This window comes from Oratosquilla oratoria, chromosome 18 (genome assembly GCF_046742065.1).
Source record: "Oratosquilla oratoria isolate Oo_2021 chromosome 18, ASM4674206v1, whole genome shotgun sequence".
Taxonomy (NCBI): Eukaryota; Metazoa; Arthropoda; class Malacostraca; order Stomatopoda; family Squillidae; genus Oratosquilla; species Oratosquilla oratoria.
Window position 1 is genome coordinate 16,671,967 of NC_134794.1, and position 20,991 is coordinate 16,692,957.

The window sequence follows — 20,991 nt, forward strand, 5'->3', positions numbered from 1 at the left end:
GGTCCTTCTGGGGGAGGCAGAGCGTGGACACCCGCCTCTCCGGGTTCATCATCACTCCTCGCCTCGCCGTCTCCGCCGCCACCTCCCCCATCCTCTCCTCAAATGTCGTCGTTCCCGAGTTTGTTGAGGATGATGACGAAGACCTCTTCGTGCCCGCCGAGAACGAGAAGATGTCCTCCTTACAGGATCTCAGACAATCTCAGACTTCGGAGGTGAGTACAAAGGTCGTCAGGTAGGGTCGGGAACGGTGGAAACTGCTTTCAGGAGAGGTCCGCTAACCTGAATCACAAGGGACTAGGCTCTTACTTACCGTGACTTTAGTATAAAGAAGCCACACACCGCTTTCTTTCCTGACCAATCACAACCCTGACAGGCGTTATTCGAAAGCGATCGCAATTGGTTCCGGGAAGAAATGGAGAGGAGCTTCTTCCCTTTGAGGACACATCGTCCCAGAGTAAGATCACAAGTAGGAGTGTGGGGATGACCAACGATTTCATTCACTGTTGATAAGTGGTCTCCTGGAGACTAAAACCAACAATATATAAAATATGGGATATATGGGCTGGTGTACACACACACACACACACACACACACACACACACACACACACACACACACACACACACATATTTTTGCAGAAACCACCGGGAAATTAAAAAAACGGATACCGAACGTTTTCGTCTATTTAGACATTTTCAAAGGTACAATTTTTTTCGTCTATTTAGACATTTTCAAAGGTAGACGAAAACGTTCGGTATCTGTTTTTTTCAATTTCCCGGTGGTTTCTGCAAAAATATTTTATCACGTGTGTTTTGTGATTTCTTTACACACACACACATATATGCACACACACACAAGGAAAAACACACATATATATATTTGTGATATATATATATATATTGTGATATATATACATATATATATATATATATATATATATATATATATATATATATATATATATATACATTATAATAAAGTAGTAGCCTCTGTCTGTCTGTTTTTTTGTTTGTTTGATCACGAACTCCTAGGGTATTGCAGATAGACCCCCATACCATATACGTATTCTAATACCCTATCCCTCCAAGTACTTGGATGACTATATTTCATTTAAAAAAATTATTTTGGTTAGGGTTAAGGGTCAAAGTTAGGTGGGTTATGGTTAAGTAATTATTCACGAACTACTCCTAGGTTTTTGTAGATAGACCCCTATAACCATATATATTCTGAAACCTTATAACCCAAGGTACTTGGAAAACTATCTTTCATTTGTCTGTCTGTTTGTTTGTTTGTTCAGGAACTCCTCCTAGGGTTTTGCATATAGACCCCCATAACCATATATATTCTGATACCCTATCCCTCCAGGTACTTGGATAACTATATTTCATTTTCATAAAAATATATATTTTGGTTAGGGTTAAGGGTTAAAGTTAGGTGGGGTATGGTTAGGTTAGAGATTATTCACGAACTCCTCCTAGGTTTTTGCAGATAGACCCCTATAACCATATATATTCTGAAACCTTATAACCCAAGGTACTTGGATTATTATCTTTCATTTGTCTGTCAATTTGTTTGTTTGTTTGTTTGTTTATTTATTTGCATGTTCACGAACTCCTCCTAGGGTTTTGCAGTTAGACCCCCATAACCATATATATTCTGATACCCTATCACTCCAGGGTTAAGGGTTAAAGTTAGGTGGGGTATGGTTAAGTTAGGGATGATTCACGAACTCGCAGCAACGCGCGGGTAATTTGGCTAGTATATATATAAAATGTTTGTCCTTCATTAATGAAGACAACCATGACTTTGATCCAGAGTCATGACTTGCGCTTGACTTTGATTACAGTGAGGGAAGAGTTCCTCAGAGTCGTCAGCCTCACTTAGTCTTCCCTATCTAGATTTAGTAGCAAGACGGAGTCGAGACGACTGGTGATAAGCTGGGATGCAGTTAATGTCTAACAACGTTTTCTTTTCTTGCTGTGCCCAATTTACGTTCCATAATGCTTTGCTGGTTCGCCTTTCTGTCCGTTGAACCAATCCAGTGGTTTCGTCCGCGCAGTCCGCCTAAGCCTGGCATCACATACTAGGAAGACTTATCCTTGAGACCAACTGTAAGTGTCGTGTTCACAGTGACATGTTGATGGGGAGTATCACCCCTCACGGCTGTTTTTGATCCTGGTTATCTCCCGTATCCTTATGGCAACCAAGGCTAACCCAGAAGGGAGTGGGATAAGAGTTGTTGGGGAGCCAGGGCGTGTCCACACATCGGTGGGCCACAGCTCTGGGCTGGGGCCTCCTGCTGCTCCGAGATCTCTTGTAACGTTAACCTGGGGCCCCAAGGCACCCAGTTACCATGCGTAGCCACGGGGAGACCCTATTTACAGGAGTGGTTCCTTTTTCGTAACTAGAATAGCCAGTGGTGATAGCTGAAAGCAAGAGGGCATCCGAATACCTTAACGCCAATATATATACATATACATACATACATATATATATATATATATATATATATATATATATATATATGTGTGTGTGTGTGTGTGTATACATATATATATATATATACACGTATATATGTATATATATAATACACACACACACACACACACACACACACACACACATATATATATATATATATATATATATATATACACGAACACCAACGTTTCTATCCTTGAAGACAACGTTGTCCTAAACAGTTGGAACTACCAGGTGTAGGCCTCACGGTCTTTTGCAGTCTCCTTCATTTTTATGTTTTTATATTCTGTATGGGGTTGGGGGTTGGGTAAAAATTTATATTCACACAGTAGCCTCGGTCGGAATCGACGTCGAAGTCCTGGCTCATATGACATGAGGTCCCTCTCTTTCTATACCCTTCGTGGCACAGTTGGTAAGATACGTGACACGAAATCAGCAGGTCCGCGTTCGATTTCTGTCGTGACAGCCAGAATAGTTATCAATATGTTACATTCGTGCGATGGTGGCGTCGTCGTCGGAAGCGTGACTGCCATCCGCTTAGTTGTGGGTTCGAATCCCGCACTCCTCTCCGATTCCCAACTTTGTGATCTGTCCCAACAGTCTGTAATGCAAAAGTGACGGCTTCGGCCGCAGCTACGCGCCTCCCCACGTACACAAAAATTATGTAGGTGAAAGCGTCCGATAGTGAAACTTTCGCTGCATCTTGGCCAAGCCTTGGAGTTTACTAAATTCTCACCCAAGTCCTTGGCTCTGTCTGTGGATAACCACGCTCCTCTGGCATACCAATTTGCTCCAGAAGAGGGATGGAGCGTCTGAGTCAATACGATGTCGGCAGGATGGGCGCTGACGCGGGCGTAGGCGGCCGTCGATTTTGAAAAAAAAAAAAAAAAAAAAATCATCCAGTGGCTCATTTTCCCGATTTCGGATATTTTTGGACGTTTTTGGTTTTCTATAGATTCTATGAGCTATGGCTTTTGACAGTATATCAAAGAAGGTTAGGTTAGGTTAAACACGGATTCTCTTGAAACCAGAGACACGGGAAACGGAAATTAACACGCGCTGTGGATGTGAATTCAAATCATGCTGTCCTATATATGTAATGGCCACAATCTTTGCTTGAATAAGCACAAGATATCTTATACAAATATATTTCAAGTTCATAATTCTGATGATAATGATTATTTGGTTCATCTGCAGAAAAAAAGAATGACGACTTTTGAGATTTGTCAGTGTTGTGGTCCATTTTCTTTATTTTTTTTCATTTATTTATTGTCAGTGAATCACCGCATGTTGCTAACGCAATATAATTTGGCTTCAATGAAATACAAATTATTTGGGTGAAAAATTAATTGTTGAAGCGATCTCTGGAATAGAAATTCGAAAAATTAGGGTTCCAACAGTTTTATAGGAAAAGTTTTAATTATCTTAATTTCTTATTTGTGTGTATCCGGGCTGATTATGATGAAAACAGAATGACACTTGTGATTAATTGACGAGAGTTATAAGCAGAAAAATTGAGGGGTATATTTAAAATCAGAAATGAACTAACATTGGAATTTTCGTCGACATTTCTTCATTCAGAAAAATATTGTTTCCCTTGTTATTTTTTTTCTTTGTACTCTAGTTATCATACAATAAAAACGACATTTTACATATACCAAACTTAAATCAGGCAACACACACTTGATTTTATGTTTTCTATACTTATATCATCGTCATTCAAAAGATTGGGTTTTCTTTGATAGATGAAAGTACATCAGGGACAACGATATCTGAAAGTTATGTTTGTGAAATTAATTTCAGAATACATATATTTCTCTCTATGAGGGACATTCTATCACTAAAAATGCACATGCATCTAGGCCATTATTTGTACAATAAAATTTAAAAAGGACAATAGCAGTTTGACTGCTGGAAAACCCGCCAATGGACAAAGGCGACTTGACGTCATCGTCGGCTCGAAGCGCGGGAACTGAAGCGCCAAGCCCAACCGCTACAGAGACAAATTTCACAAAAAAATATATCCAAAATCTTTGTGAAATATTCATAAACTGAGGATGATCTCCGAGAATTTATCAAGACAGGAGCGTGAAGATGAAGTCGGTTCGAAGACCTAAGGAGGAATGTGGATGGTAGAGACTGATGGTGTCCAGTAGGAATGTAGACTCGGACAACAAGTGGCTTTTATTGGGTAATTCGAGAAAACGTCCTCTCGTCGTTCTTCATGGAACAGCAGAGGTACGCCTGACTATCAATTCCTTACTAGTTCCTATTATATCTCTTGTTCTGTCTATTCCCATATTCATCATACACACACACACACACACACACACACACACACACACACACACACACACACACACACACACACACACACACACACTCTAGTATTTATTTTGGACACATATAAAGAGAAAGGAGAAAAATAATGATAAAATAGGGATGTAAAAATAACAAAATGTTGAAGAACCAGAACGAGAGAATGCAGAGAACCTCCTCATCGATAAAAAAGAAAGATAACGAAAAATAAAGACAGCTAAAGAAAACAAAACAAAATGAACAAAAATAAAAACAAAAGAACGACGAAAGGAAGGAAAGGTGACGAAAAAAAGAAAAGAAAAAAAAAGAAAAAACAATAAAAGAAGGAAAGATGAAGAAAAAATAATATAAAAGACAAGAAAATAGGAACAAAAGAAATAAAAGAAAGAAAGAAGAACAAGAAACAACGGAAGAACGAAGACGAGGAGATGTCACAAACGCCGGAAGCAACGCGTTCAGTACTTGTCCAGTTGTGAACAAGTTTCAGAACAAAGAGAGGGGAGGTAAAACAGTAAGGAGGGAGATCCTGCAGTAATGATTATCATTATCTAATGTTTTTTTTTAGTTAAATAGATGTGATTCATTGGTAAAGAAATTGCCACAGCATCAACTACAGCAACACAGGAACGTCCAAATACAAGTGTATAATGCAAAGAAGAAAGAGGAAAAGAAGAAGAAAATAGAAATAGAGGATGAAAAAAAAGAGAGAGAATGAAGACAAAGAGAAGGAGAGGATAAAGAAGAGAATAAAGGAAAGAAGAAGAAAGCAAAACGAGAAGAAAGAGGATGAAAAAGAAAGAAGAATATGAAGAGGAGAACAAAGATAAAGAGAAAGAAGAAAACGAAGAAGAATAAAAAAAGAAGATAAAGAAGACACACAAGAGGAAAAGAAGAAAAAATTAAGCTAAAAGGGACGTTTTCACTTCAAATCATGAAAATCATGAAAAATTGATTATATATATATATATATATATATATATATATACATATAATATATATATATATATATATATATATATATATATATATATATATATATTATATATATATATACATATACAGTATACATATAAGATTCAATATATATATATATATATATATATAGATGTATATACCCACATATATATTATATATATATATATACATATAATATATATATATACATACATATACAGTATACACATAAGGTTCAATTTTATTAGCTACAAAAGCATATGAATATAATTACACCAAATGTCTAAGCAACTGATATTACTGAAAAAAGTAATACAAATAATATAGCGTCACACCGATGAAATTATATTCAAACCGTCGGTCGCACTTGGAAACTGAGATACTTGGAATTCTGTATAGCAAAAACACTAGATTCCGTTTTCTTCACTTTTCATTCCTTTCCTGTAGTGCCGTAGTTCCCAGACTGGGGGTGAATTACCCCCCGGGGGTAATTTAACAATTTTTCAGAGGTAATGGAGGGTTGACAGAAAAAAAATAAGAATTCTAAAAATCAAAAAGCCAAGAATTCCTCAATTAGCTTCAATCATGCAACTCCATTCGTCCCATTGATGTTTTTGGCATCTTTGGCAATAGTCATTAGAGATGTACAACGTTCAAACACAATAAATAAACGAAAATATCTCTAGTATTTTAATTTAACTATATATATCAATGATAACATTTTGAGAAAGGGATAACATGGTTAATGTGACATGGTAAACTGAGGGATATTGTAATTATGATTAAATGTTATTACGAAGACAGAGTTCGCAAGTATTTCCTTCGATAATCCGTAAATTAGTCTTTTGTTTTTCTCTGTTCTTACAATCCTCAGCCACTACTAGCAAGTCAACCGCTCCTGTTATATATTTACCTAATTGGGATTTCAAAACAACTCACCCTTAATTAACGATGCAGAACTATAAGTAATTTGAAGAAAAAAAAACGAACATTAATGTTTTGTACAAAATAAAATTATTATAGAAAAAAGGGAAAATATATATTCCAATCACGTATATGAAATATGGCCAGGAATACATATATAGCATATTACGAAATAAACACGAAATTTTCTGGCATTATATACACAACACCTAACACGTAATTCTTCTACTCCGAGCCTGTTGGATAAATCTACACCTGGGCTGATAAAGAAGAAGAAAAAATACTGGTCTACCTCTACTTCATCGTCAAGTGGTCTCTGTACTACTCCACGATACTCCCTTCCTCCTTCTCTCTCTCCAACACTCCCTTCCACCACGGCTTTGCTCCATTCCACCTTTCCTTCCACTCCACCTATTACCCACCATGGTGGAAGCGGTCTTCTTGGTCACCTCTCTCTCTCTCTCTCTCTCTCTCTCTGTAACTCTCTCTCCCACTCCCTTCCCCAACTCCTGGGCGTGAAAGTGGGAACAACTTCTCTATAATCCCACATTATTTCTCCATCTTCCTTGGCCCCCTCTTCCGTTTTCTTTCTTTCCTCCTTTTCCTTCCTTCAACTCCCCAACCACTATCCGGTCTGCGAGGTGGGTAAGCATGATAGCCCGTGTCAGATCTCGGTAATCTGAGATCTTATTCTTTTACTGCCGTCACGTGTCGACTCTGAGCGGGATTCGAACTTCCACGACGCCCCCAGACGAACCTTTTTCACCAAACTGATTTGTTCATTTTCTCTGCCCCTCCACCACACAATTCTATTCGGTTATATTGAAGTTCTTTGTTAAACGAGACTTGATCAACATGGCCAATAAATCATGAAAACGGGGTCAAAAATGAACAAGAAAAGTCAGTCACGGTCAACAGGCTGAGGCAAACAACTCAATTACTTGAAGTAACCAAACAAGTGATTATGTTGTCAACTCGTCCCAGCCGTTCGCTACCTAATCAGCGGAAATGCGCTGCTGCGTAGCAAAATTTCAGCCCCGTCGTTTCCATTACCAGTTGTCGGTTTTTCAATTAGATAATCATCTTTTGTTTACATCTCTTGATTTACTATTTCCACACATACCGTGTGATGATGTATGATTTTTTTCTATGAAAAGCATACCCATATCAAGAATTCCTGAATGCATGAAAAAAATAGTCCAATTTCATAAACTGTTTACATACACCGGTCAGGTCTATCTGGCAACCTATAATTTTCGTTATGTAAATATTATGTTTGTTGCTCAATTTTGTCTAAATTTTATTTTACAAATATACTTAAAACGTACTATACATGAAATGGATAAATATTCATAAATATCCATGAATTTGCTGTCACACCGATATACTTTTATATAAAAAGAATTATAATAGTATTAATTAATAGTGACAAGGAAATAGATAAATAGGGAATAAACAAATAAAATATCATAACAATAATATAAATAATAATAATAATAATGATAATAATAGCAATATAACGGTAACAATGATAATAATAATAATAATAATAATAATAATAATAATAATAATAATTATAACTAACAACATAATATTAATAGTAATAACAACAATAATAATAACAACAACAACAACAACAACAATAATAATAATAATAATAATAACTATTATCATCATTATTATTGTCATTATCATTATTATTATTGTTGTTATTATTATTACTATTATTATTATTATTATTATCATTATTATTATTATTATTATTATTATTATTATTATTATTATTATTACCATCATTATGATTTTTATTATAACAATTGATAGATAAATAGAAAAATCAAATAAGATAAGTGAAAAAATCACTTTAACAACAAAAAATCGTGTATAGAAAGAAATATACCATAAAGAAATCTGCAAGTGCAGTGTCTGCAATATGTCTGGAGAAGCAGCAGCAGCAGCACATCTAAAACATTCAAGATCTGCTCAGTTTGTGAGAATTTGTCTCGTCAGGATATCGCGTTAACACAGAAATATCCTAGTCAAGTCAATAAACTCCCCACAATAAAATTAAAATAAAATAAATAATATAAATAGATAAATAAATAGATAAACAAATAAAGAGATAAATCAAATAATTGTAAGCCTTGTACGATGTACCGTTCCTCCGGCGTTTTCCCGCATCGTTTCATGTCATGGAACGTTCCAGAAGAGGTCAACATTTCCTAGATAATTTTCTAGATCATAATAGATGCCAATATCAAATACAGTTCAAAATTACATTTCTGTCACCTAAATGAAAATACAAAAACACGAATGAGAAGACATTTAATTTACCTTGATCAAAGGATTCTAATCTTTAAAACGATATTTGCCTTGGCTTTTTGCTGCCTTCAGAAAATTTATATAATCTTTGATGGTTTTAGCGAATTCCAAGAAACTATTTTTTATGTTAAAATATATGAGAAGTTCATTCTTAATTCAACAGAACATAGGTTCCTTTCATCTCACCATTTAGAGGACATTAAACTAAAAACTCACAATAAGATGATGTTCCAGGGTTTGATAGTTCAAAAGAAACTATTTTGAAAACATTGATACATTTAGTCTATAGTTTTCAATATAAAATGCCACTTCCTGCTTGTTATTTTTGAGTTTAAGAAGAGTTCAGAGCTTTTGATAGTGTCACAGTTTCTTTGCATTAATACTACATCATCAAAAAGCTCCTCCATCTTTAATCTAAGCTTTCCTTCAAGCTTCAAATGTTCTACTACTTCTAGAAATTTCTGAAATTTTGGGAATAAATGGACTAAAAAATTTAGGTTTGATAATTTAATGACTATGAAAGTTATGTATCAATACAGAGAGATTTAAAAAAGACAATAAGGAAAAGAAAACGACAATACGAAATGAACATCGCTGATAAATCCAAAGAGAATCCCAAAGAATTCTATAGTTACATTAGAGATAAAAAGGTTGTTAGGAATCACATTGGTCCACTATTATCTGCTGACGGTCAACTTGAATATTCAAATGAAGGAATGTGTAATATCTTAAACAATTATTTTAGCTCGGTATTCGTAAACGAAACACCTCAAAGTGAATTCCAAACTGAAACCTGTGAAAAGTCTAGGGTAAACTTACTACGGTAAATATAACAAAAGAAAAAATTAAAAGGTGTATAGATAAACTCAAAGTTAATAAAACACCAGGACCTGACGGTTGTCATTCAAGAATTTGAAATGAAATGAAAAATGAGATTGTTGTTCCATTAGAAATTATTTTCAAGAAATCCATCATATCCGGAGATGTCCCAAGAGAATGGAAGCTAGCTAACGTTACTCCCATATTCAAAAAAAGGTGACAAAAAGAAGCCAAATAACTATAGGCCTATAAGTTTGACTTCAATCGTAGGAAAAATAATGGAAACTATCATCAGAGATGCTATCGAACATCATTTAGAAAGTAACCGTTTGATAAATGATAGCCAGCTTGGTTTCAGACGGAAACGTTCTTGCGTGACTAACTTACTCGAATTCTACAACACAGTTATCTCGAATTATGACAAAAGAAACAATATAGATTTAATATATCTAGACTTTGCAAAAGCTTTTGATACCGTCCCACACGAAAGACTACTTACTAAATTAGCTTTACACGGAATAAGTGGTAGCCTATTAAGTTGGACTAGTAATTGGTTGAATGGTCGAAAACAGAGAGTTGTTTTAAATGGAAAAACTTCTAGATGGAAAAATGTTGCAAGTGGAGTTCCTCAGGGTTCCGTTCTTGGGCCACTTCTATTCATAGTATATATAAATGATATAGACCATGGACTAAAAATCTACTGTTTCCAAATTTGCTGATGATACAAAACTGTGCGGAGTGGCAAATGATCACTCAAACCAATTAGATATTCAAGAAGATTTAGATAAATTACAGCAATGGTCTGAAAAGTGGCTAATGAAATTTAACACAAGTAAATGCAAGGTAATGCACATAGGTAAAAATAACAGTAAGTACGATTACAAGTTATTTGGAAATTCGTTAACAAAAGTGGATAGTGAAAAAGATCTCGGCGCAATTATCAGTAACGACCTCAAATCATCCAAGCAGTGTATTTCAGCCTCTGAGAAAGCAAATAAGATTCTAGGACTCATTGCGCGATCTTTTGATTTCAAAAGTCCATCACTCATTAACAAGCTATATAAATCGTTAGTTCGTCCACATTTGGAATATGCTGTTTCCGTATGGTCACCGAATCTCATTAAATACATTGACAGACTGGAAAAAGTACAACGGCGAGCCACAAAACTGATTCCAAATATCAAAAATAAATCATACGAAAATCGACTAAAACATATGAATCTGTTTTCCCTAAAAAAGCGTAGACTCAGAGGTGACTTGATACAGGTCTTTAAGATTCTAAAGGGAAATGACATCAAACGTGACGAAAATTTCACATTGAATGAAAATCCGATAAGAAATAATGGTCTCAAAATGTCAGGAAATAGATTCAATTTGGAAGTGGGTAGAAACAACTTTGCCAACCGTGTAGTTAATGAATGGAATAAACTTCCTGCACAGGTAGTGCAATGTAGTTCAGTTCGAAGCTTTAAGAATCATTTAGATAAACACCTAAGCAAGATACTGTAATGATTATAATTTTATATTATTTGTTTTTGTTTTATCATTTGTCTGTCTGATTTTCATTTATTATTAGTTATAAATTATGTCAATTTATTATTATTTACTTTTTACCTGTTTGTTTATTATCTAACTATACCTATGCATTTATTTGTGTATTTTATTTGTTATTTACATTATTATAGTTTTTATTTATTATTTTATTATTATGATTTTTTCGCATCCGACCTAGATATGGACCAAAAGGTCTCCTGTCGGCATGCTCCGCCTTTGTAATCCTTTGTAATGTTGAATTTTCACCGAAATTTATTCTGTTTTTCCAAATATCTGATTATAACATGAAATATTGGCACTACTATTACAAGTTTTCTCACATAGATTTCACTGTTCTGGTATTTATAACAAATTACGGCTAGATTTTGTGAAGGGCCTCATTACTACCTTGTGTATTACGTCATATTTATTTTGGTTCTTCGTGAGTTCAGTTGATAGGCGGAGGTATTGCCTTTCCAAACATCCAACGGCACCTTTCTTTCTCCATTATTTTTTCTTTTCTTTTTTCTTGGTGGCGATTCCCAGATTTAGTAACATTTACGATTTTCTGGTTTTCCCAAAATGAGTGCCCTTTTTTTTAAATGGAGAGTTGAGTTAAACATAAAATGAGGCTAATTTTACACCCTAGTCTGCGGCCTGCCGCTCTGCTTTTGGTATTGTGCAGACTGCAGAATTGACAGTCTGCACTCCTACAAGAAGTAAACGCTTTTGCAATCACGTCTTGGGATCAGGAATATGAACTACCACTCAAAACGATTTCAAAATAAAGGACAGTGTAATTTCAAATCTCAATAAAGGACAAGGACAAATAGAGCTGAATAAAGGACTGTCCTTTGAAATAAAGGACGGTTGGCAACCCTTTGTTAGTGAGAGGATCAACACAGATACGAGGCTAAAATTTCTTCCCGGAGAGATCTATGGGAGGGTCAGAAGAACGTTTCTGTCGATTGAGGAGTTAGTGGTTTCCGGTCAGTGAAAAACTGCAGCAACATATATTGTTACTAATATCATCACCATCATTATATTTACATAAGACCATCTCACTATACCCTTTATAAGGGGGGAAAGGGACTTTGGTGTGTGTGCGCGGCCAAGCCTTTTCTGTATTAGTACTGTTTCTAGTCTGGGTGATGCCTTCACCATAGTCTGGCGTGTTGTGGAGATATTTCTGATGCCTTTAGGAGTTTTGTGGTATATGGAGTTTAGTGGAAAAAAAAGAATCATACGTGTACAGTGATCAGGTAATGTATTAGCTTGCTAAAAGAAGTGCATCCAGTACGAATTTTCTGGAAAAAGATACAGAATGCTCGGGTCATCTCCTGTGAGGAAATACGCCTTGTAACGTCTTGTAACAGCAAACTCGGTCTGCTATGAGCAAGGGTTGTGGTTGTAAATGTTTATGTAGTGTGATGCACTCTGATATAAGCTAGCCTATGATCAAGTTGATAACTGTCACAAGTATATGAGTGGGTGAGAACGGGGTTTCAAGTGTCTGCCAGTTATCAGATATAATCCCTACAGCTGGAACTGACACAAGGATCTCTTGTTTCCATCTAACACTGAATCTCTCTCCCGCAGCGCGAAGACCCGGAGCCAGACCGTCTTTTGAACCACCTGATCCAGACGTCGTTGTCGTCTCCTCCACCGCGTCTGGCGACGACCTTCTCCCAAAGGATGACGGGCGGAAGAGGAACCTCAGTGGCCATGGCAGCGGCGGCGGCTGCAGCAGGCGTTGGGGCCGCCTGGGACCCGAACCTGGACAATTCCCTTCTCGAAGAACCGGGGAACAAAGTGACTCAGCTTAATTTGAACGAGCCAAGGGCCAAGAGAGGTGAGTCGTAAGAGGGTGCATGTCTCTCCCGTTTACTTAGATGGTATGATTTGCGTTCTTTTATCCCCGTCTTGCTGTATGGATGCGAGATCTGGATGACCTTTCTGTAGAGGATCATGGGGTACTTCTGAGGAGACTAAGTGTTAAGCCAGGGTATATTCAATGGTGTCGACACGAGACAAGTACACTACCGTATCCTCGATCGTCAAGTCAGACAAATAATGTATTTGATTATATAAAAAACTCGCGTTTAAGTGAAAAATAAATCACTTGACCTCTTACCCTGTTACCTGCATCCACAGCACACATATTCAACCAAACAACACATCTATATTAATTTTTTTTATCTTTTTAGTTTAGCAGTGAACTTATGTTACTTTAATTTTATTTTAGTGTTTAGGCATGATTTGACGGTTGTTGCTTTTAGCTAAAAATTGTTTCAATTTTTTTTTCGTTTCCTTCTGTTTCAGATACGCAGACGACCAAGAAACCAAATACTTGTGAATTCTTTCTTATCATTTGCCGACCAGGGAAATAACACAAATCAAAACAAAAAGGGGGGGAGGGGAAGGACAAGGGAGGGGAGGGGAAGGGGCAGCGGAAGATAGAACCAAGGAAATTGTCGTAACGGTTTTTTTTTCAAATCACGGGACGAACCGTCTCAGTCTTCGGGCGAGTTCGCTCGTCACCGTCCACTTCTGCTCCACAATCGTGATCCGCCTATCATGGCACGGTTTTCATGACTCAGGGAATTTCTTGGACTTCGTTATCAGTATCTTAGAAGGATTGTAGTCTACGCCGGTGGCGTCATCGGTGGCGTGCTGGTCTCGCATTCGATTAGTTGTGGGTTCGAATCCCGCACTCCTCTCCGATTACCAGCAGTGGCTGTACGTCACCTGCCCTAATGGTTCTTAAAGAGCATAACTGGAACCAAGGTGACGGCTTCGGCCGCAGCCACTCAACGGCTCCAGACGTAGACTCCTTACCTTCACAAGTCTGCGATTTGGTTTGTTGTGGATATGTTGAAGTGCTTGAAAACGCTACTCTCAACAGATTTCATGTTAGCCATATTTATAAAGGAGTTTGCAGATGTTTTTGTTTAGTTCCTTGAAATGTAACGAATAATTCAATTCAGAAACTATCACGCTTAGTAAAGATGATAAAAGATGATGTATATCTACACTTATATCACATAACCTATCTACACACACACACACACACACACACACACACACACACACACACACACACGACTCGCACGGCGCAGTGGTAGCATCCGCGGCCGCCACTACGGAGGTTCGGGTTCGTATCCCGCCCAGGGCTGAAATGATTTCAGTATCGCAGCGCTTCGAGTCGTTACTCCAACTCTCGTGGGTGGAGAGCTATGTGTATGTGTGTGTGTGTGTGTGTGTGTGTAAGGTCACAGCATTACCCATAGATCGTTCATATATGAGCTCTGAACTCTCTTCTGGGAGGGAAATAGCTGTCGATCACGAGTCCAACACGTGATCCAAGACCATGGTGAATCTCACACACACACATACAGCATGTCTAAAATATATTATTTCAATTTAACAGCTGACTATATATACGGTGCACTAATATATCTATAGCAAATGTTCAAATGAGAATATAAAATAGAAACAAAAATGTGATAAAAAGAGAAAAAGAGAAAAAAAAATGGGAAAAAAAAATTAAACGCAAATGAAAATGACAAAAACACAAGAAAGATGGGATGGTGAGAGCATTCAGAAATTAAAATTTCGTTCTATTTGAACAAGGCGAGCTTGTGCAGGCCAAAGGAAAAAAAAATAATTGTTGAAGAAAAACACAAAAGAACACAATCAACCCTCCGACAAGAATGAATAAATAAATACATAGATAAATAAGTAGATAGATAAATGAATAAACATATATATAGATAAATGAGACAAAGTAAAATAAACGCACACGGTACCAATAAAGCTATTCGAATGATAAAGAAGAAAAAGAAGACGAAACGCTAATAGGAGCTCTGGGGAGACGGGCCAGGAATAACGAGCGAAGCTGGAGATGAAGAAAAAAGAAGAAAAAGAAGAAGAAAAAAAAAGTGGACAGATATGGAGCACAAAAGCAAACTGATGAGAAGATCTAACAAGACCATCCTGGATGCAAAATCTCTTCGAAAGGAAAGTTGTCTGACCTTCAGATGTCTTTGAAAAATAAAATCACAAACATTTCTGCCACTGCCTCATTCGACATGAAAAAGGTACAGTAGATAAAAAAAAAAAACAGTATTTTAGCACCAATAACTGATAAAACCTATAAAGTGGGGTTATGTAGGAAATATGTCTATCATTTCTAAAAATAATGGAGAAACAGAAAATAGATTAAGATGTCCAGAATCCAACGTTGATGCCACTTATAATTTTAAATTTTGATCCAAATACAGAGAAAATCAACAAAATCCTGGTTTAAGATAACGAGAATGAACCCTAAACACTTCATCAACTTTTGTACAGGCGTTCGGTACATACAGTGTCGACGATCACACACACACACACACACACACACACACACACACACACACACACACACACACACACACACACACACACACACACACACACACAAAATGCGCGCGCTCACACAGTAAGGGAATATATATATATATATATATATATATATATATATATATATATATATATATATATATATATATATATATATATATATATTCATTTATGAATGTGCACTGGTTAAGAAAAATATGTTCGTTGCGTCGCATCTCCAATTCATTTTCCGTGTCTCTGTACTAGATCAACGTACTGTACCTCTGTGCCAAGTCTTTCCAAGTGCTGTTCCGACCTCTGTTTTATCTGGGAGATGTAGTTACTATTCCGAAGATGATATGGTTTGATAGCTAACTCCGCAAGAGGGAAGGGTGGCGAGCAGAACGTTGGAAAAAGAAGACGAAGAGGAAGAAGAAAAAGAAAAGGAAGACGAAAAAGAAGAAGAACGGGAGCCAGGAAAGGGAAGAAGAAGAAGAAAGAAGGAGAAGAAGGAAAAGAAGAGGAGGAAAGGGAAGAAGAAGAGGAAGAAGAAGAAAGGAGAAGAAGAGGAAGGAGAGGAAGGGACAGACAAAGAAGAGGAAGGGGGAAGAGGAAGAAGAAGAAACAGAAACATTTCTAAAACAAACCCTATCTTTCGTTTTGTTTACTCACTGGCTTTCTGCTTCAGTCACTTAACATTTCTGTGTACGTCTTAACAAGATTTAGTGTCTATTTCAGCAATAAGTCTGTGTGTCTTAACATGTCTTAACAAGGTCTAATGTCTCTTTCAGCATATTGTCTCTATGTGTGTCTTAACATGCCTTAACAATATTCAGTGTTTCAGCATCTTCTTGCTATATTTTTCTGAAACGCATATTCATATTTGATAAAAAGTTACTAGAAACTGAATCTTAAATGTAGTCTCTCTCAATTCACCTTGAACATTTCCCAGTAAGAAGCTAACTTTACTCGAATTCCCAACCCTCCTGAATACACGAAAACGATCAATTTGTTTTCATAAAAAAAGAAATCCCATTTCGGTGTCTCCTAAAAAAATAATCGCCATTTAACAAACTAACGTCTCGCATATATTTCTGTTTGTTTCTTTGCGATACAAAGACACTTTTTCCTTTTTTCCTTTCTCGTCTGTTCCCATTGTAAGCACTTTCCTCTTTTCCAGTGATGTGTCACTTCAAAATCTGCAACCTGGGACGACGACGTCGGGCTCGTCAAAGTGGCATGCAAGGGTGGCTTTCATAACAGCACTGTGAAGTCTGCATGCTACGCCTAATATCAGACCTCCATTTCTTCAGGCTTGCAATAACATTCAATCTCTACGTGCAATGTCTAACACTAACAAGAATGTACCTTAGCTGTATCTGCAATAACACAGGGTTAATGTTCTCTTCCAACTCGATAGCCCAACACGGAATCTAAGTTTTGTTTTCAGGGGAATGTTCTGGAATGTTATATGAAACGGAGAAAACACAAATCTTGACAGCGTCGACAGCGCACTCGCAACCACGTTGAGAAAGTCTTCACAACGCCAAAGTAAACGCTAAGCGTCAAAGAAAACGGTGATCTATGAGCAACACAGATTCTGGAGAATCTGTTACCACCAACTTACCCTTTTCTCTGCTTTGCGGATGCAAAACAGATTGTACGTTCACAAAAGCAATACATTCCTGAATTCCCTTGGCTTTCTGTCAATTATCATTTTGTTTTTTAATCGACCTCTTCACTTGAAGTCTAATATACACGGAACAGTGTTGACATATTAGTTGTGCCACAACTTGTATTCTCCATAGAAATATAACATCAATAGTTGTTTGTTGAAAAAAATGAAGTGTGGTTGAAATGAAAAAGACGCTTGAGACTAATTACACCTATAGTGAAACACATTTGCAGAATGTAGGGAATTTATGTAATTGATTTCTTCCAAACCTCATCATAATGTAATAACCAAGAAAAGATATTTGACATTTGTTGATAAAGTGTACACGTATGGCGTCTGAAGTGTGTATAACGAAAAAAGTTAACGTTCATGTTTATACCTCGGGGGTTCAGGTTTTAACCTCGAACTTTCAGGCTTCAACTTAAAGATCAGTACACTCATAAAAGTTCACAGTGGGGTTCTTGCGTGTACATGTGTCACGTGAAATGTAATTCTTGCCTGACGACAAGTCTATGTAGAGCAGTGATTCTCAACCAGAGACAGATATCCTCAGGGGTAAAGAAGTTACATACGAAGGAAATATATCCTGTCTGGAAATCTACTGTCAATTCGGTAATACACATGTCGTGTACATGCATTTATTTTTTATATTTTCTTCAGTGCGCCTATATGTTGACTATGCACTTTATGAGAGAAAGTATGTTAATATCTAAATGCATCAAACAGAGGTGGGGAGTCACTGCTGAGTCTCTTAAGAATAAACCCACAAACATAGACGACTCGACATTATGGCTATATTGTATCCTAGTCAGTACACAGGCAAGTTCATCTAGAGAGGCTGGAACTTCAAGTGATCTGTGTAAACGCAGAACCACCACCCCCACCCCAACGAGAGATTTCAGTAATCGCTATTCACGGTTGATTTTACTCAAGTGAATAAAAAATCTACTGGCGTCAGAGTGAATTACACGTTATAAATAGTCCTTACTAAAAAAGATCTAGACTGTTTTCATTACTGTACAGAAACCACGTTTACCGTCAACGGGATATTACAAAGGATTGTGCATTCTAAGCAGCTTTTAAAGACAACTATCCTGGGGGTATTGTGACAGTATGTCTAGTTGATGCTTGCTCATTTCCTTGTTCTTTGTAAGATTAATCTAAAGGCCTATTTGATAAAGTTAAATGTTTTATTAACACCTACTGAAGCGTCTGTTAACATGATTTGGTTATACACACTTTAGAACAATACGGAATACGGGATAATATCGATAAACCATAATAGGTAGTGTCGCAGTAATATGATCCCAACTATCAACAGAAATAACATAGGAGCATTAACTAGTCATGTATAATAATGATGTTTTAAAAATTATATACTGATAACACTGATACAGTTTCATGACACAAGCACTGAATACAACCAAGAATATAAATTTGTTCGCCATGAATAAATTTCCTCAATACTGCGTGAAGCGAGTGTCTTATCACATGATTAAGTTGCCACGTAATCTTCCGCCTATGATTATTTCGGGGAACAGATTGGGGGAGGGTTTGATATGTTCCTTCCTGCTTTGAACAGGTAAAACAATGATGATTTCAACATTTCTGCCTTTTATTGATACCTGCATACCAATTCCCCTGATGTCTAAAGTTGTCTTGTACAAGATGAAAAAACAGCCACCTTGGCAAAACAATTTGTAAGAAAAGAAAAAAGTATCAACCTCTCAAGATAAGAACAGGACAGTCTTGATATATCATGATTTGCAATGATCAGATATCAGCTTCAGTCAGTACAATTCAATCATTTGATACATAAAATGATCTAAACCACGATGCCAATGTGTGGGCATTCGGACACGGCTGAATTGTATTATACATTAGCCTACAACGGTCTATCTAACAACAACAGTCCTGGAGCATAAACACTCATATATTTTATATAGTGTCTCTTCAATGACTCAAATGACAAAGAACACTGTAAGCTAATACCAGCTATGGTACTCTAATGTATATGCAGTGCAAAAATACAACCTGAAACATGCTTCTATTAAGTGAAATGCGTGAACAAGTGTAAATATTGTAAACATGAGCACATGTAAGCAATAACGGACCACATTAATACTGTTTACACCCACTATACCTACATCCATAGCCAGGTGTCTATGAACCACTTACCCCCATCTCCCACCCCCGATTCTTTCGGCTGCATCTCGAAAAGGAATGATGTTTTGAAACGAAGCAACGCACTGTTCCATTACAGTGTTCAGGAATCCTACATCGGTGCTTTCTATTTTTCCACTCAGCTTTGTCGAAATACGCCACACACATACCTTTCTTTTTATTATCACCTAACAATGAATTGTTCCCAATGAGCCCTCGGGAATTTCCCTCAATAATTGATTTAGTAAGACAATAAACACGACTGAAAATGTTCGTCACCAGTTCGTAGGTGGATGGTTTCCCAAGGAAGTATAGTTCTGTTTAAACGCGATCAACATGACTGCACATTCCTACAAAGTATCAGTTTTCCTTTATATTTTTGTTAACGGTGCTGCATCCATGTAACCCTTGCCCCCTACTAGATAACAATTCAGTGCCAATAAAATGTGTTGAACCGTAGTCTGCATAACGCGTCAAAACGGTACACCACAATTGCCAATTTCTTGTTGACCTATTAACGCAAGATGCTTAAATTCATAACAGGTCCGCACGAAAAGAGGGAAATAATATTGTAAATGCAAAATAGAGGATATAAAACTACATTCCCTGCGGGAATGCTATAGCTGTGATCGTAGTAATACGATCACTCATAAATTGAATAAAGGCTATCTCCACGACTGAGTGTATTTTTGGTCAGGTTTGATTTGGAACGTGCGATCTTCTTAAGAATTACCAACTTGGAAACCCTTAACATCATCCCTATACACTAGCAATATGAATGTATACCATTGGTGCAGTCATTGTTTATTTTGCGTGGACCACTCGCGTGCTGCAGCATGTGTTCGTTTTTCAACACTTTGGCCTTACTGATTTTATTCCGGGTTTAGTGGTGTGCAGCACCTTATCCTTAGGGTAAAGGGGAGGGGAATCTATCTGTGGCTCGAGAACCTATAGCTGAATGAAGTCATATGGGTTTTACTAAGGTGTGTGTTCGTGTATGAAGCGTAGATTGACTTGTCTCAGCACTTACCGTTACGGGGCGAACTGCTCCACACGAGGATTCAAATGCGCGGTGTTTCCAACACCTTATCCGATAATTTGTCCCCCCCCACGCAATTACAAACCAAATAACACCGAAAAACAAACACCACAAGACACTGCAACACTAACACTGATAATGCCACTTATCGCAGACACACACACAAGTTCCGCATTTCCAGGAACTCAAACTGAATAAAATATTTGTAAAATCCACGTGGAAACAGGGCTCCCGTCTGATCTTTTTCACTTGCTGGATGTTCACTGTCTAAGTCGTTTCAACTTGAGCCTTTGGGCGCGGCCAGGTGAAACCCCAGGACTCCACGCTGTTGCCACATCACTCCATCACATAAAAAGTGATGGAGTGGCAGTAAAATTC

At 37.1% G+C, this 20,991-nt stretch overlaps 1 protein-coding gene across 3 annotated transcripts in view; it reads left to right on the forward strand.

The window, feature by feature from the left end:
• Positions 1-19,016, forward strand: part of LOC143035095 (uncharacterized) — a 71,724-nt gene extending 52,708 nt beyond the window's left edge. For 2 of the 3 annotated variants that reach the window (XM_076201640.1, XM_076201639.1), the window contains 3 exons: positions 1-212; positions 12,953-13,205; positions 16,917-19,016. The exon at positions 1-212 is cut by the window's left edge and continues 156 nt beyond it. In XM_076201640.1, the coding sequence (XP_076057755.1) occupies positions 1-212; positions 12,953-13,205; positions 16,917-16,996 (545 nt within the window). In that variant the 3' untranslated portion in view covers positions 16,997-19,016. Of the gene's footprint in view, positions 213-12,952; positions 13,206-13,675 lie in introns of all 3 variants that reach the window. The other variant, XM_076201641.1, reaches the window with a different exon arrangement.
• Positions 19,017-20,991: the final 1,975 nt, after the last annotated feature.